The sequence below is a fragment of the Lampris incognitus genome, chromosome 5 (genome assembly GCF_029633865.1).
Source record: "Lampris incognitus isolate fLamInc1 chromosome 5, fLamInc1.hap2, whole genome shotgun sequence".
NCBI lineage: Eukaryota > Metazoa > Chordata > Actinopteri > Lampriformes > Lampridae > Lampris > Lampris incognitus.
In genome coordinates, this window is record NC_079215.1 from 37888794 (window position 1) to 37907584 (window position 18791).

Consider the following 18791-nt stretch of genomic DNA (forward strand, 5'->3'; position numbering starts at 1 on the left):
CTGGTAAACCTTTTACCACAGGCTGAGCAGCTAAAGGGTTTCTCTCCTGTATGTATTCTCATGTGTGTATATATAGGTCCTCTTTGAGAAAACTGTTTACCACAGACTGAGCAACTATAAGGTTTTTCTCCTGTATGTGTTCTCATGTGTGTCTGTAAATGTCCTCTTTCACAAAACCGTTTAACACAGACTGAGCAACTAAAGGGCTTCTCTCCGGTATGTGTTCTCATGTGTCTCAGCATATCTCCTCTTTGAGAAAATGCATTACCACAGACTGAGCACCTAAACGGTTTTTCTCCTGTATGTGTTCTCATGTGTCTCTGCATATGTCCGCTTTGACTTAACCGTTTACCACAGACTGAGCAAATTAAAGTTTTTTTCTTAATAGATCTCCGATGTCTTATTTCATTATCTTTTGCATCCAAACCGGACCGAGGTTGTCTAGTTTTTTTCCAGTCGACATCACTGTCTTCAGTCTCACTTTCACAATAGTCTGAAGTGAGGGGCTCACCACCACTAGTTGGTTCTAAATCCCCATCCTGATCTAGGTTACTGGCCGGTTCTGACAGTCCAAAGTCCTCTCCATCAGGTTCTGTTTTCATCTGTTCAATTGAAGTGCTAGCTGAAGGTTCTGCTTGTTTGTTCTCAGTTTGGCTTTGATGAAGCAGTGAGGAGTGAGGTTTCCCTTCATCGTTTTCCCTCTTCACAGGGACAGGAGGGAATGGTAACATGGTGCTATCAGCCTCCTCTATTCTTTGAAGCTGCTCTTTTTCTCGACTGGTCCAGAGTTCCTCCTGTTCCTCTTTAATGTGTGGGGGTTCTAGGTCCTCTTGGCAGAGACTGGCTGTCCACTCCTTCTGCTCAGAGGGAACCTCCTCTTTATAGTCAAGATGTGGAGGATCTAAGCAGAGGATAGAAATAACAAAGACAAGTTAATGTTAGTCCTACTTGGAAAGTTAACTACACTCACTATTTCCATCTTTTATCTTTTAACAGCAAGTTGGACCACAACAGAATTTACCTTTGTCTGCTCTGCTGAATGTTATCAGACTGTTAATGAGCTTTCCTAAAGTCAACAAACTCCATACAATAAGACTTTCCTCAGTCAGTATTCTTTAGGATCAATCTTCTAGACCAGGTTTTCTGAACCCATATTCTGGGTAAAATTATCAGGGTGACACCGCACACTGCTGACTCAAGATTTTCAGCATGACATTTACAATGACATTTAACTTTTTTTCACATCTGCATTATTTTTTAATACCTCCTGCACGGTTTCTCTCCAGTATGTGTTATCATGTGTCTCTGCATATGTCCTCTTTGAGTAAACCCTTTAGCACCGGCTGAATAAAAGAAAGGGTTTTTTCTTAATAAATCTCTGATGAATTATTGCATTATCTTTCGCATCCAAACCGGATCAAGGTTCTCTAGTTTTGTTCCACTGTCTTCAGTCTCATTTTCACAATAGTCTGAAACATTGGTGATTTTAGACTGTTTTCAAGGGTGCTAAATTTAATCTCAGCACACCTAAAAAAAAACAAAAAAAACAAAAAAAAACAAAAAAAGTTATTATGGAATCCTCTCGTAATTGGAAACTAAAAGACGTTTCCCATATTGAACTCATACAGGACGCGCTTTTTTCTGTATTTTTGAGAATCAATTCAGTGCAAATTTATGGGAGATAAATAGTACAGGTTAGACTATTAAGACAGGGTAATTGGTATCAGCTAGAAGGAAACCCTCATGCTTTTTCCCTCAGCCTGTCTTTCATGTTACGTTCCACTACCCAAACAGAGAATGCGCTTCTCGACAGTGTTGCTATGATACTCCTGACAGTGGTGTGAGATTTAAAAAATGGCAACCTGCGAGCATAGTCCACCGGCAAAAAAATAAAGAGATTACAAAAATACAAAAGGGAATGGGAAATGATGGCTGGGATGTGTGAATGAGAATGTGTACAAGGCCAACTGCACTGTCTGCCATCGGGTTTTCTCTATTAGTCAAGGAGGAATTTGTAACATCAAACAACATACGTCGGGAGAAAATCTTAGGAGAGAGAGACTACGGAGGACACAGGGAGTCCTCACAACCAACTACGTGTTTATGTTATATCTTTAGATAAGTCTACTACTAAAGGCTAAAGCAGATATTAAGAGTCGTTTTGGACCCGCCAGCATTCCTTATTTCCATTTCAGGAAGTTGGTAACCCTACCTCTGACATCAGATTTTGTGAAATTGTCTGAGGGTTTAAATGTTTGTAAATAGAAAATCAGTTCTATTCTACACTTCCTACCCACCCCACTCTTAGTTTCACCTGAGCCTGCAAGATGTAGCTAGGTAGAGAATTTAGGATTTCATGGCACACAAAAACACAAATAAGTTGAAACGTTAGCAAATCAAATTGGCTGAGAGAGAACATTGGGTCAAATCAATATTATTGTGCAGTTGATTCGATGTGTTTGGTGATGTATCAACATAATTCTAGTCAGCTGTCTGTGAATATTTGTATTGTATGATGCTCCTTTCACTGCTTGATGGTATGGTGGACTGGCCCCATGTGGTTCAGAGACCAAAACAATGTTTTGTACATTTCTCCTCATATCTACTTTGCAATAACTTGATCTTTTGTCTTTATGCATGCTCAATAATCCAGGTAAGAAAATCAAAGAACATTGAATCAGTTCATCTCGACACAATGTTTATCAACAGAAATGTTTTATCACTCATCTAAGACACTGACAGGGTCACTTAGATGTTCATCTGGACACAACGTTTATTGACAGAAATGTGTCTGTCAATTTTCTGTCAAAGTTGTATCCAGATGAACTGATTCAATTTTCTTAGAACTTCATCTTTTATTTACTTTGGAAATGCCTGGTCAATATGATCGAGTCTTTGCCTCAGGTTTCATTAACTGACTGTGGGTCCTCTCAAATAGGTTTATTATATTGAAATCTTTGATTGTTCATTTTGAACCATTATTATTATTATACACTACAATAGACAACCCAAATAATTAGGTTTCTTCTTAAGGTAACATTGTGTACTAGTGTTGCATGGTAAACTGGTACTGAAAAAGCACCACGGTACCAGTTTTGAAACAGAGGAGCTCACAAACCATTAGTTGGTTCTAAATCGCCTTCCTGATCTAGGTTACTGGCCGGTTCTGACTGTTTGAAGTCCTCTTCATCAGGTTCTGTTTTCATCTGTTCAGTTGAAGTGGTGGCTGAAGGCACTGCCTGTTTGTTCTCCTCAGTTTGGCTTTGATGAGACAGTGCATAGTGAGGTATCCCTTCATCGTTTTCCCTCTTCACAGGGACAGGAGGGAATGGTAACACAGTGTTATCAGCCTCCTGTATTCTTTGAAGCTGCTCTTCCTCCTGACTGGTCCAGAGCTCCTCTGGTTCCTCTTTAATGTGTGGGGGTTCTAGCTCCTCTTGGCCCAGATTGGCTGTCCACTCCTGCTGCTCAGAGGGAACCTCCTCTTTATAGTCAAACAGATGTGGAGGACCTAATCAGAGGATAGAAATAACAAAGACAAGTTCATGTTAGTTCTAATTGAAAAGTTAACTACACTCACTATTTCCATCTTTTATCTTTTAACAGAAAATTGGACCACAACAAAATTTATTTTTGTCTGCTCTGCTCAGTGTTATCAGACTGTTAATGAGCTTTCCTAAAGTCAACAAACTCCATACAAAAAGACTTCCCTCAGTCTAGAGCAGGTTTTCTGAACCCATATTCTAGGTAAAATTATCAGGGTGAAACCTCACACTGCTAACTCAAAAGATTTTCAGCAATGATATTTACAATGACATTTAACTTTCTTTTTTTTTTTTACATGTGCATTATTTCTTAATACCTACTGCACGGTTACTCTCCAGTATGTGTTATCATGTGTCTCTGCATATGTCCTCTTTGAGTAAACCCTTTAGCACCGACTGAGCAAAAGAAAGGGTTTTTTCTTAATAGATCTCCGATGAATTATTGCATTGTTATCTTTCGCATCCAAACCGGAAATCTTCATGCTTTGGCCCCCAGCCTGTCTTTCATATTACGTTCCACTACCCAAACAGAGAATGCGCTTCTCGATAGCGTTGCTACGATATTCCTGACAGTGGCGTGAGATCTAAAAAATGGCAATCTGTGAGTGTAGTCTGCCGGCAAAAAAATAAAGAGATTACAATAATACAAAAGCAAATGGGAAAATGATTACCAATGGCTGGGATGGGTGAATGAGAATGTGTACAAGGCCAACTGCACCATCTGCCACCGGGTTTTCTCTATTAGTCATGGAGGAATTTGTGACATCAAACAACATGCGTCAGAAGACAATCTAAGGAGGAGAGAAAGGCTACGGAGGACACAGGGAGTTCTCACAACTAACTATGTATTTATGTTATTATTTAGATAAGTCTACTAATTTTATGTTATATATTTAGATAAGTCTACTAAGTTTATGTTATATATTTAGATACGTCTACTAATCCAGCGATGTGTTTATGTTATATATTTAGATAAGTCTACTAAGTTTATGTTATATATTTAAATAAGTCTACTAAACCAGCCACTGAGGATGCACAAGCCAGGGCATTCTTAGTGCCGGTCCCAAGCGCGGATAAATGGAGAGGGTTGTGTCAGGAAGGGCATCCGGCGTAAAATCTTTGCCAAATCAAATATGCGGTTCATAAATAAGATTTCCATACCGTATTGGTCAAGGCCTGGGTTACCAACGACTGCCACCGGTACTGTTAACCAGCAGGCTGCCAGTGGAAACTATGCTACTGTTGGGCGAAGGAGAAAGAGAGGGGGAAGGCATGTCCAGAGACAGCGAGAGAGGAGGAAGGGTAGGAGTGTGGAGGTGAGAGTCGGAACTTTGAATGTTGGCACTATGACTGGTAAAGGGAGAGAGCTGGCTGATATGATGGAAAGAAGAAAGGTAGGCATACTGTGTGTGCAAGAGACCAGGTGGAAGGGGAGTAAGGCCAGGACTATCGGAGGTGGGTTCAAACTTTCTACCACGGTGTGAATGGGGAGAGAAATGGGGTAGGGGCCATTCTGAAGCAAGAGTATGTCAAGAGTGTGCTGGAGGTAAAGAAAGTGTCAGACAGAGTGATGAGTATGAAGCTGGAAATCAAAGGTGTATTGCTGAATGTTATCAGTGCATATGCCCCGCAAGTTGGGTGTGAGATGGAAGAGAAAGAAGAATTCTGGAGTGAGTTGGAATACGTGGTGGAGAGGGTACCCAAGGAGGAGAGAGTGGTGATTGGAGCAGACTTCAATGGATATGTTGGTGAAGGGAACAGAGGTGATGAGGAGGTGATGGGTAGGTATGGTATCAAGGAGAGAAATGTGGAAGGACAAATGGTGGTCGATTTTGCGAAAAGGATGGAAATGGTTGTGGTGAATACATAATTCAAGAAGAGGGAGGAACACAGGGTGACGTACAAGAGTGGAGGACAGTGCACACAGGTGGACTATATCTTATGTAGAAGAAGCAATCAGAAAGGGATTGGAGACTGCGAGGTGGTGACAGGGGAGAACATAGCTAGGCAGCATCAGATGGTGGTCTGTAGGATGCCTCTGGAGACCAAGAAGAGGAAGCGAGTGAAGGCAGAGCCGAAGATCAAATGGTGGAAGTTGAAGAAGGACAACTATGGTGTGGAGTTCAGGCAGGAGTTAAGACAGGCACTGGGTGGTAGTGAAGAGTTGCCGGATGGCTGGGCAACCACTGCAGAAATAGTGAGGGAGACAGCTAGGAAGGTACTTGGTGTGTCTTCAGGACAGAGGAAGGAAGACAAGGAGACTTGGTGGTGGAATGAGGAAGTACAGCAAATTATACAGAGAAAGAGGTTGGCAAAGAAGAAGTGGGATAGTCAGAGAGATGTAGAGAAAGTAGAAAGGAGTACAAGGAGACACAGTGTAAAGCGAAGAGAGAGGTAGCAAAGGCAAAGGGAAAGGTGTATGGTAAGTTGTATGAGAGGTTAGACACTGAGGAAGGAGAAAAGGACTTGTACCGATTGGCTAGACAGAGGGACCGAGCTGCGAAGGATGTGCAGCAAGCTGGGGCGATCAAGGATAGAGATGGAAATGTGCTTACAAGCGAGGAGAGTGTGCTGAGAAGGTGGAAGGAGTACTTTGAGGGGCTGATGAATGAAGAAAATGAGAGAGAGAGAAGGTTGAATGAAGTAGGGATAGTGGATCAGGAAGTGCAGTGGATTAGCAAGGAGGAAGAGAGGGCAGTTATGAAGAGGATGAAGAGTGGAAAGGCAGTTGGTCCTGATGACATACCTGTGGAGGCATGGAGATGTTTAGGAGAGATGGCAGTGGGGTTTTTAACTAGATTGTTTAACACAATCTTGGAAAGTGAGAGGATTCCTGAGGAGTGGAGAAGAGGCACACTGGTAGAAATTTTCAAGAACAAGAGCGATGTGCAGAACTGTAGCAACTACAGTGGTATAAAGCTCATCAGCCACAGCATGAAGATATGGGAAAGAGTAATAGACGCTAGGTTAAGAGGAGAGGTGATGATTAGCAAGCAGCAGTATGGTTTCAGGCCACGAAAGAGCACCAGAGATGTGATGTTTGCTTTGAGAATGTTGATCGAGAAGTATAGAGAAGGCCAGAAGGAGTTATATTGTGTCCTTGTAGATTTAGAGAAAGCTTATGACAGAGTGCCGAGAGAGGAGGTGTGGTATTGTATGGGCAGTTGCAGAGAAGTATGTAGGAGTGGTGCAATATATGTATGAGGGAAGTGTGACAATGGTGAGGTGTGCGGTTAGAATGATAGATGGGTTCAAGGTGGAGGTGGGATTACATCAAGGATTGGCTCTAAGCCCTTTCTTGTTTGCAATGGTGATGGACAGGTTGACAGACAAGATCAGGCAGGAGTCTCCATGGACGATGATGTTTGCAGATGACATTGTGATCTGTAGCGAGAGTAGGGTGCAGGTTGAGGAGGTGGAGGTATGCACTGGAGAGAAGAGGAATGAAAGTCAGTCGGAGCAAGACAGAATACCTATGCGTGAATGAGAGGGAGGACAGTGGAATGGTCAGGATGCAAGGAGTGGAGGTGACGAAGGCATATGAGTTTAAATATTTGGGGTCAACTGTCCAAAGTAACGGGGCGTGCAGGGGAGAGGTGAAGAAGAGAGTGCAGGCAGAGTGGAGTGGGTGGAGAAGAGTGTCAGGAGTGATTTGCAACAGAAGAGTACCAGCAATAGTTAAAGGAAAGGTTTACAAGATGGTTGTGAGACCAGCTATGTTATATGGTTTGGATATGGTGGCACTGACAAAAAGGCAGGAGCCGGAGCTGGAGGTGGCAGAGTTGAAGATGCTAAGATTTTCACTGGGAGTGACAAAGAAGGACAGGATTCGGGATGATTATATTAGAGGGACCGCTCAAGTTGGATGGTTTGGAGACAAAGCAAGAGAGACAAGATTGAGATGGCTTGGACATGTGTGGAGGAGAGATGCTGGGTATATTGGAAGAAGGATGCTGAATATGGAGCTGCCAGGGAAGAGGAAAAGAGGAAGGGCAAAGAGGAGGTTTATGGATGTGGTGAGGGAAGACATGCAGGTGGCTGGTGTGACAGACGAAGATGCAGAAGACAGGAAGAAATGGAAACAGATGATCCACTGTGGCAACCCCTAACAGGAGCAGCCGAAAGTAGTAGTAGATTTAGGTAAGTCTACTACTGAAGGCTAAAGCAGGTGTAAGAGTCGTTTTGGACAAAATGAGCATCATCCAATAATCAAATATTTGTTAGAGAGGTCCACAGCAGTCAGAGCTCCTCAGTCTCTATCATCAAAGTTGCCCATCCCTGGTATAGATTGTGCTAAAATTTCAGGGTCAATGTCGCTGACTTGGATGTGTCCAAGTACATCAGACTTCAGTAAAAATAAGTTGTTTTAGTGTTGTGTTGAACTTTAACCCTTTGAACCCTGAAATAGAAAATGTTCTGCCAGTGCCTACATTGGTGTTTTTGCTTACTGTGATGTCATTTCTTGGAGTAGCTTCTAATACTTCATATTCCAAAGATCTACACAACCTAAACTCAAAGGTTATGTAAGTCAATAAACCATATTAACTGATAAAAGTACGGAAATTGTATCATTAATTAAAAAATAGAAAAACTGGACAGGTTTTTTCATCAAATTTTACTTTACAAACACACAAAACATATTGATCCAAAATGCCTTTATGCATGCTCAATAATCCAGGAAAGGAAATATCAGAAAGTTTAATCAGTTCATCTGGGTAAATGTTGTGTCCAAATGAACCGATTCAACTTTCTGATAGATCCCAAACAATTCTGAATATAGAAAATTGAATAAAATGTTTCTTAACACCGAGTTATTTAAACAATGTACATTTTTTTAGTTTTTGAATTATCCTCATTTTTATGAGCAGAGTGGAAAGGCATTTTGATGGTTTCATCTGCAATAAGAATAATTCATCGGACTCCAGCAGACAGCAGGTACGCTCCTGCTTGCTGCCCGTGGGAGGTCTGTTTTCATTGTGTTAAATGTTTTGTTTTTGTTTTTTTCATTAAGCTGCCTGGTAATTATGTTAGTCATGCTGGCATTTTCATATTTCTAGGGCTGTCCCTTAATACCCACCTAAACATTCGTTTATGAGAATATAAGTTTTCATTGGTGACTTAGTTGCAGAAAAAAAAAACCCTGTATGAAGCAATTAAAAAACAGCCGTATGAAATGTATGAGGGCTTTTAATTTGAAACCATGGATACAAGAAGTGGAGACACTCAGCCAGTCAGTCATGGACAAACATTCTCATGTACATAGCTGGTCCCTGCAGGTTATTAGATTATGTCAGGCAGAAAATCCAAAGTGTTTGATTGAGCGGCACGGTGGCTCAGTGGTTAGCACTGTCGCCTCACAGCAAGAAGGTTCTGGGTTCGAACCCCAGCGTGTCCAACCTTGGGGGTCATCCTCTGTGTGGAGTTTGCATGTTCTCCCCATGTCTGCATTGGGTTTTCTTCAGGTGCTCCAGTTTCCCCCACCATCAAAAAGACATGCATATTAAGGGTTAATATTCCTGTCTGTGCCCCTGACTGAGGCATGGCAAGATAAACTTGAGTTGGTCTCCGGCGGCTGCCCACTGCTCCTAGCTACACAGCTAGGATGGGTTAAATGCAAAGCATAATTAACTCCACGGGGATTAATAAAGTATATCAATAAAATAAACGTGTTTTACAAGCTTTGTTGCAAGTTCACAAGATGTGTGATAATGTACTGTGTTGAAATTAATTAACAAAATGTTCAGTCTCCTTGCTGGCTGTCCTGACCCATTCAGAATAATTATTCGTTACCCCCCCCCTTTCTCCTCAATTGAATTTGGCCAATTACCCCACTGTTCTGAACCGTTCCGGTTCCTGCTCCACCTGCAGACTACCACATGCTTCCTCCGATACACTGGCAGCAACAGGGTATTGTGTTAGCCCCACCTTCGAACAACCAAGAAAATTACCAAGCAGAATTACCCAACCCAGCGCCCCCACATTAGCCAGGCATTGCCAGACCAATTCGCAAATGCGAAGTGAAACTCTCATTTTCGATTTCCAAGTGGTGTTATCAACGGGCGCAGACCAAATGCTGCAATCAAAGTGATGACATCATTTTCGTAAACAGAACAGACACACATTCGGATAAATTAGCTTGCTAGCTAGCGCCATTGACATTTATTGTAAGTTATAATCACTCATACGAACAATTATGCTGCCAAATATGAAACTCTTGAGTACCATATACGAAAAGTGAAAGCAATTAAGTGAGCTGTGTGGTAAGCTCGCTTACCTTTCTTTTTCTTTAAATTTATTTCTGATTTTTCCCTTTTTCTCCCAATTTAGTGACCAATCGATCCCTATTTTAGTTCAAACACCCACCCTGCATGCGTTCGCCAACTGCATCTCTCCGGCCGGCAGTCTCGAAAGAGACACCTCGCCACTTTCGTGACAAGGCGAATCCAGGCCGAACCACTGCTTTTTCCGACACACACACAGACGCATTCATGTGACGAACACAAGCCGACTCCGCCAGCGTTACCAATTATTGCTGCTTCATCGAGTCCGGCCATAGTCGGATCCGACGAGACCGAGGCGCGAGCCCCGGTCCCCAGTGGGCACTGCATCGACACAAAGCCAATGCTTAGACCGCTACACCACCGCGGACCTTTCTTTATTAGTTTGGGTTCATCCTTAAAAAATGCAGAGGTGCCATTGAAACAAACTGTAAAAAACGCTGGATCGGACTGTTTGTCTGTCTCCATTGGGTTGTTGCTATGGTTGGTACTATGTGATGACAAGGCACTTTCATAGCGTATTGGAAGAGCTACAACCAATCAGAGCAACGAAACGTGGGTTTTCTCTTTACTCTGTCACACATCACATCACTACGTTACTCACATGAGCCCGCCTTGCAAGTATGCTAACACAGAGTAAAATCCAGAGTAAAATCAGCAGTAGCCGAATTAGATAAGTAAACTGAGAAATTGTAACGTTATGGATCGATTTGTTTTCAAACGTCCTCGGACAGAAGAGGTGCCACTGTCGGGCCCGGGCGTGCTGGATACTGCCAGTAACGGTGATTTTTCAACACTAACACCTGAGCGGGAAGAGGACAAGCAGGAGCCTGCTTCTTCCACCTGCCCGGGGGAAGAAGATGAGATTGAACAAGGCTGCCAGGGGGAAGAAGATGAGCAAGGGGAAGAGGAGATGGAGCAGGAGATGGACTCGCACCACCAGCCACTGCCAGCGACCGAGGTCACTAGCCATGCTAATCAGTCTAGTAGTGGTACAAGTGACATTAGCCAATGACCTGGGATAGACCCCGGCGCCCAATCAGGAAAAATTACCCTTCACAGCAAATGGGTAACCAGCAAAGATCATTTAATGGCGCCTGGTTTGACACATACAGCTGGCTCGAATATTCGGTTGAGATGGATGCGGCTTTCTGTTTCGGCCTGCCGGCATTTTTTGGGTGGTGGGCAGCGGTTCCATTCCGAGACTGTCTTTTTTTCTAATGGATATAAAAACTGGAAGAACGCAACAGCAGCTTTTAAAAAACACAATGGGAGTATGGCACACCGGTTCGCCATGGAGGCATGGGCTGAATTTAAACGGGCAAAGACAGATGGCTTGAGATTGGGAAACATGATTGATGCCGGTCATTCAAGAATCGTGCAACGAAACCGTGAGTACATGAGAGCTGTGGTGATGTCCCTGCGTTATACTGCATGCCAAGGCATTGCGCAGCGAGGTCACTGGGAGAATGATGAGTGAGTGGTCAGAGAATAAGGGGCACTTGGTGGAGCTGCTAAACTTAACTGGTGAATTTGACGAGACTGTAGCAAAGAAACTGATTTACAATCCTAGAAATGCCAAATACACACAGAAAGACATCCAAAATGAGATTTTCCAGTTAATGGCAGATATGGTCAGAAGTGAAATAAGTGCAGAAATCAGGGAAGATGAACATTTCGCCCTAATGGTTGACAAAAGCAAAGACGTCAGTAAAAGCGACCAAGTTTCCATAGTTGTGCGTTATTTAAGAGAAGAAGTGCATGAGGAAATCCTGCACTTCATGCAAGCAGATGGCCTGGATGTTGACTCGCTCCTGAGAAGCATAAAAGACCCTCGGCCACTGCAACATTGACAAAAACGTGTGTGGGACAGTGTTATGATGGTGCTGCTGTCATGTCGGGGTGCAAGAACAGGGTACAGCAGAAATTAAAACAGGAGGTTCCTCATGCATTGTACATCCACTGCTATGCGCACAGGTTAAACCTCGTTTTGGTTGATGTGGTCAGCAATGTTAAAGCAGCAGCAGAATTTTCTGAAACTGTACAAATGTTGTACAACTTCTTCTCCAACTCAGTCACCCATGATCTGTTCATTAAGAAACAGAACAGAGAGAAATGGAAACAACCGTACAGCCAGTCGAACTTAAGAACCTATCCAAAACATGCTGGGCATGCCAATATACAGCGTTGGTGGCTATCCGGAAATCTCTGCCTGCAGTACGGGAAACATTTCTGGATATCATGTCTCAGTCTAATGCACGGAGGAAAACTAAAGCCAGAGCTGTGAGTTGACTAATTGACGAACGGTTTGTCTTGCTTCTCACACTTTTCGAGGATATCTTCCGGGTCACGAAATTCATGTCTGACTAGCTCCAATCTCCTGGTCTTGAGCTTTCCTCCTCAATGGACTTAGCGGACTCGGTCATAGCGATATTGTCAGACAAACGTGCAGAGGAGTTGTGGAGAGAAATTCGGGACAGAGCAACGGACCTGTGCACGAAAGCCGGTGTAAGCCAGAGTGATGCACCCGAAAGGAGACAGGCACAGCCTCCTCGATGTCTACAGGAGTTTGTTGTCGAGACCCCAATTGAGTGCACACCTATTATATCCCCAGTAGCGCTGTGCACGCATTGTTTCTATCCCATAATTGACAGACTTGTGGTTAAAATGAAAAAACGTTTCTCAACCGAGCCTGGAGGTGTCCTAACCGGAATCTCAGCACTCAGCCCCAAACATGCATCTTTCCTAGACAAGAAATGTCTGCATCCCATGGCCCAGTTCTATGGAGTGACAGAAGAGAACCTGACCGCAGAGCTATACCAGGTTAAGCGTCTGCTGGAAAGAAAGACAACACAGGGACATGTAGTGAATGACACGACTCAATTTCTCGCTTTAATGCGACCCTACCAGGATGCTTTTACGGATTTACACAAGACTCATCTGCATTTCACTGATTCTGCCTGTGACCTTGCTTCATGTGAACGCAGCTTCTCTTGCCTCCGTCGCATCAAGAATTATCTACGGAACAGCAGCGGTGATGGCCAAAACAGCAACCTGGCCCTGTTAGCCATCAACAAACAAAGGACGAAGGCTTTGGATGTCCAGCGCATCATCGATATTGTAACGTGCATGGATAAGTAGACACGTTGACCGCTGGCTGACGGGTCTGACCCTTTAGTCAAGCAGCTAGCGATGTCTGCCGCGGTGCGGGCGATACAGGTTCGCGTCCCGGTTGTGGCGGTCCCAGGCTGCACCTATGAATTCGCTACATTGGTGTCAGAAGTGGGATGGTGGGACCGTGAGGTCATCGGAAGCGCGTGCGCCCAGAGGCGTGAGGGAGCTGATATGCTGACGCGCTTCACGAAGGAGTGGGGTAGTGTAACGTGCATGTATAAGTAGATACGTTGGTCCTTGTCTAACGGGTCTGACACTTTAGTCGAGCGGTCAGCGATGTCTCCCGCGGTGCAGGCGATACGGGTTAGCGTCCTGGCCGCGGCAGTTCCTGTGGTTGCCTCCCGAATTCGCTACAATATGTTTGCGGCAAACCACAACAACCGGTGGATTGTGCTCCTTTGAAAACGTCAATGGTAAGCTTGAGTGTATTTTTGATAATGGGGTCGATTTGGAAACTGTGCTGACCTTGTCTCATTTTGTGTGGCCTCAGCAGCCACCTGTTGTGCTGTGTTAACTAGTTCTCTCTCTCTCTCTCTCTCTCTCTGTCAATTTTCTTTTTTTTTTAAATGCTGCCGCCACGCAGCATGCATGTCTTTCGCTGTGACACATTGTTCACTGTTGGTGTTCAGTACTACGGATAGGTCAATGTAACGCATTGTTTGTGTTGATATGCTACGTGTTATGGTCTTGTTTTAAATGCTGCCGCCCTGCAGCATGCAGTGGACAGGTGTGCCTGACAACATGAATGAGTTGAAATAGCATGAATGGTATTGTCTAAACTCAGTAGTAGTAGTAACCGTCCACATCTGTTGCTCTCGATGTAATTTTGCGTGTCAAAAAAGGAGAGTGCAATCATCTAACCCATAGTTACCTAATGTGTGGTATTTCTAGCTGTTGGGAGGGGGCGCTATTCTATTGTGTATGTATTCACATTGATATTCTGACATTGATTTGAGCCCCGCCACTGTATAGATTAGCCCCACCGTAATTTAGCCAAAAAAATTTTTTTAAAAATACTCCGCCGCCGCCATTGCTCCGATACATGTGGAGTCGCCAGCCGCTTCGTTTCACTTGACAGTGAGGAGTTTCACCGGGGGACATGGGGGCCCCGACCGACAGGCACCCCGGCCGACCAGAGGAGGCACTAGTGCAGCGACCAGGACACATACCCATATCCGGCTTCCCGCCCGCAAACACGGCCAATTGTGTCTATAGAGACGCCCGACCAAGCTGGAGGTAACATGGAGGTTCGAACCGGCGATCCCCGTTGGTAGGCAACGGAATAGACCGCTACGCTACCCAGACGCCCGTAGTTTTTTGTTTTTGTGATAGATCTCTCCATTTCCTTTTGGAAGGATTTGCAAGTGGCTGCATAGGCAGGGAGGGCACAAGCACTATAATGGAAAAAGTGACATTGAATTTCACTTAGACATCTCTGAGTAGTGAATAAAAGAATGCCAACCTCCATGACAGCAAAATTTTATTATCTGAGCAATTTGCTCACTAAAATGTATTTGCGCATAGAAGACATTCTGCATAAAATCGTGATGAAAGCAGTTAAGTGAACTTTGATGTAGTTTTTTTTTGTTTGTTTGTTTGTTATAGACGGGTTTCCTGTTTACAAACATTACTGGGTGCGTGCACAGCCAAGGGGCAAAACTGCTTTGGTAGCTCTCAGAAGATTATGCATCTCATAATCTTTTGAGAGCTACCAAAGCGGTCAACAATGAAAATGTTCAACATTTGGTAAATCTAAAAAGAAATGTTTAAATGTTGAACATTTTTCAGCCATCCTTTTGGCGGTTTGTGCAGTGTATTGCACAACAACTGCGCGTCATCTCTGCTGTATCTGAGTTCTATCTTGGTTAAAATCTCTGCGCTGTAGCTGCTTTCTGCCCCCTAGTTGCACACATATCTCTGTGATGACGTTGCACGGAAACCCTCCTTTAGGTCTCTCCATTTCCTTTTGGAAGGATTTGCAAGTAGCTACACAGGCAGGGCTACAGTTATACAACATGCTTCATGTTTCACCTCTTCAGGTCCAACTCCAGCTCTAGTTAATGGTCACAGTAATTTGAATATGGAACTGAACCTGCAGTCAGTTGAAACTGAATAAATCACATAGCTGAGTAATGAAATGTTTCTCTCAAACGTTGTGTCCAGATGAACCGATTCAACTTTCTGTGACATCCTAAATATGAGATTGGGGATTGGCTGTTAGTCCTTTTATATGTCTGATTCTAAGACCAAATCAATGACGCAAAACAATCAAGACAAATATTTTTGTGATAGGATGTTGTCCAGTCATTAATTGTATAGGCTGCAAAATTCCACAATTTGGCAGCTTTTCAAACTAACAAGAAAATATAAACGCAAGCACTTTGCAATACATGTAAAACTAAGCATCTTGTGGGGAAAGTGGTGAAAATATGTTCAACATGACAATTCTGATGAGACATTTGATGTCTCATCAGAATTAAATCTTCCCACAGTGGAAGATGTCCGCTTCCGGTGTCGGAAGATGGCAGCACAAATTCATGTTTGCAGCGGCCTCACCCAGTACTAATGTGGGAAGATGGCAGTGCAAATTCACATTTGCAGAGGTCCCTGGTCCTGGTCCCGTGGTCCCTGGGCCTAGGCCCAGGGACCACGACCCTGCCTTGAGCTGTGCCCAAAGAGGTAACACCAAGGGCAGTCTGACGGGATGCGGAAGTGGGGTAGGCTAAGCTAACTGCTAACCCATGCAGACTGGCGGTTCCAAACCGAGGGCAGTCTGGTGGCGGCTTTGCCTAGCCTTGACTGTGTTTTTAGTGTCATCGTGTAGAGTGCAGGGAGGTGTGTCGAAGGTGTTTGGCTGGGAGAGCTACTGTTGGATCAGCTGAGGAGCTTAGTCTGCTGCATCCTGTGGGCCCAAGGACCATGGCCCTGACTGGAGTTGCGCCCAAAGCGGAAACACCGAGGGCGGTCTGACAGGATGTGGAAGCGGGGCAGGCTAAACTAACTGCTTGGCCATGAAGACTGGCAGTTCCAACAGTCACCTTGGCTGGCGTTCGTTCTCCCGGACAGTGATTTTTTTTGTTTAGTTTAGATATATGTGTTAGTTTGGATATAAATGTTCTTGTAGTTTTTGGATGTGTTTTGGTCTTTGTTTTGCACTGTTGTGGGCTGGGGAAAATGATGTTTAGTTTCATTTCATGTGCGCAAAGCACAAAATAAAATGACAAAGTGTCCCTGATTCTGATTTCTGATTCTGACATTTGCGAGCACAGCATGGTGAGTTTCTGAAGCAGGCTGAAAGTGCCAAGTCAAAGGCAGTCGCTACACCAAAACTAATCCAGGAATCAGTACAGGTGCCATTTGAGAGTCCAAAAGTACAGTATCAACAGCCAGAGAGCACAGAGAATCACAGCAAAAATAATGGAGTGGAAAGTGCTTGACAACCAGCCATTACCTATCTTTGAGGAGCTAGGATTCAACAGATTGGTCTTACATATTTAGCCTCGCTACATAATATCACTATTGTCTTACTATTGTAACAGTCTGTTACAATGTTTATTTGCAAGTAAAGGCTGGTCTCAATACATATCAACTATGCAAGACAGATTACACACTTTTTCATATGATAATGTAGTATTATTATCAGGTATCACAGAAAACTGAATCAGTTCATCTGGACACATTTATTTATCACGTTTGTTTATCACTCACTAAGTGACTTCTTCAGTCTAAACTGACTGCAGATATCCCCATCCTTATAAACAATACATAACGACTGAAAACAATGACTGGTTTCATATATAAATTGACGTGACTTTTCAATGGCATTCAGAGAGGATTTGGGAATGGTTGCAATCCTCTGTGAATAGTACACATTGACATTGAAAAGTGATGGCAATCTGTATATGAAACCGTTCGTTGTTTTCAGTCATTATGCCACTGTATTATTTATAAGGGTAGGGATACCTGCAGTCAGTTTAGACCGAAGAAGTCACTTAGATGAGTGATGAAACGTTTCTCTCAATAAACTTGTCCAGATGAACTGATTCAACTTTCTGGGATTTTCTTACCTGGATTATTATGCATGCATAAAGATATTATCGAGTCATTTTGCAGAAATGCAAATGGCCATCACTATGAAATAGCGACAGCTAGGTGTCTTTATGCATACTCAATAATCCAGATAAGGAAATTACAGAAAATTGAATCAGTTCATCTGGACACTAGGCTTGTGCCGATTGGCAATTGGATTGTATATTGACGAGGGGGATGATCGACTGGTGGTTTTTCCTACGCCGATATTAAAGCGACTTAAACTAACTTACTATCTGAACTAAGATATTAGAAAAATAATCTCTAGAATCTACATCCTACTGTGCATTTACAGATGTTTCTGGTGGAGCGGCATGTCTGCCCGCTGAGCCCCATTAACCAGTTTGCCATCTCTATTCCATGGACCTGACACCCTGCATCTCCATATGCCTGCTCACCACAACTTTGCTCTGCGCTCTATAAGAGTAGTTAACGTTATGGATAATGATTTGGATTGAGATTTTAAAGAAAATATAATCATTTCAAACGGAAAATGATGCTGTGATATTGTCGCACCAAGCCCAGACACACAGACCTTTAAAAGGAAGCCGTTGTTTGAATAGTGGAGACATTGCTATCAAATATCCATCCATCCATCCATTAGCTGAACCGCTTATCCTGTTTTCAGGGTCGCGGGGATGCTGGAGCCTATTCTGTCCAGGGTCTCTCCCCACCTGCCGCCCAGTGACGGCTGGAATAGGCTCCAGCATCCCCGCTGCTATCAAATAGGTTTGTTTAAATATTTTAAATGAAATGTTCACACTTTTATCAACGTTTAGCCACGTAACTTTAACTGTAGTGACAGTTTTGCAGCATCGGAGAGATGATGAACCCACGTATGCAAATAAATTAGTGGTCTGCATGCAGTAGCGGTGCGGTGAAATCTTTGCCTGGGCAGCCAGTGACCTATCAATGTGGCATATGTCTTACATTCAATTAACGCAGCAGCCCAAGCTCATGATACGCATGGATAGATATTCAACATTACTTAGGCTATAAATCAGCCGATATGCCTACTGCAAAGTCAGTCAGATGTGGAGCTAGCGCACAATCAAATCTAATCAATGGACACATCGACTTATCAAATAAAGTTGGATCCGTTCATATTGCATCCAGATGAACTGATTCAACTTTCTCTGATTTACTTACCTGGATTATTGAGCATGCATAGACACATCTTAGTATACAACACAATAAACACCTTTGTATCGGGCAAAGAGCAGAGAGAGAGAGAGAGAGAGAGAGAGAGGTGACGGCGCACCAGGATAAAGAAAAAAAGATAAATATTGTTAGCGAATAGTAACGTAACAACAGACAACATACACAAAACCAATAAAAGGGTTTAAAAAAGTAAGATCTTACTCTTCCGCTCGGTAAGATTCTGTAGGTCAGGTGTTGGTTTCCCATTAGCGACCACAGTTCTTGTTTCTTCATATGACAATGTTGAAAATATTTTTAAGTAAGAAATATCCATGCTGACCGCCGCCATTAAACTATCCGCACTAGGTGCTAGGGGGGGGGACTTAATGTCACGTGACATGGAAACGCTGAGGCAGGGTCTTTGCATCATCGTTGATCATTCAATAGTGTGGGAACCGACTACGTATGCGCAAATCGATGAAAACTTTGGCATCTGTGCCAAACCCATAGATATTTAAAAACAACCTGATACAGCGTCGGAGGCAGTCCCGTCCCGCCCCTATGA

At 43.5% G+C, this 18791-nt stretch overlaps 1 protein-coding gene across 1 annotated transcript; it reads right to left on the reverse strand.

The window, feature by feature from the left end:
- Positions 1–235: 235 nt before the first annotated feature.
- On the reverse strand, positions 236–18575 carry LOC130112980 (involucrin-like). Its single transcript, XM_056280500.1, has 4 exons — positions 18449–18575; positions 3119–3511; positions 335–901; positions 236–249 (listed from the first exon to the last, which is right to left on the reverse strand). The coding sequence occupies exons 1-4, from the start codon at positions 18573–18575 to the stop codon at positions 236–238; spliced, it is 1101 nt and encodes a 366-aa protein (XP_056136475.1).
- Positions 18576–18791: the final 216 nt, after the last annotated feature.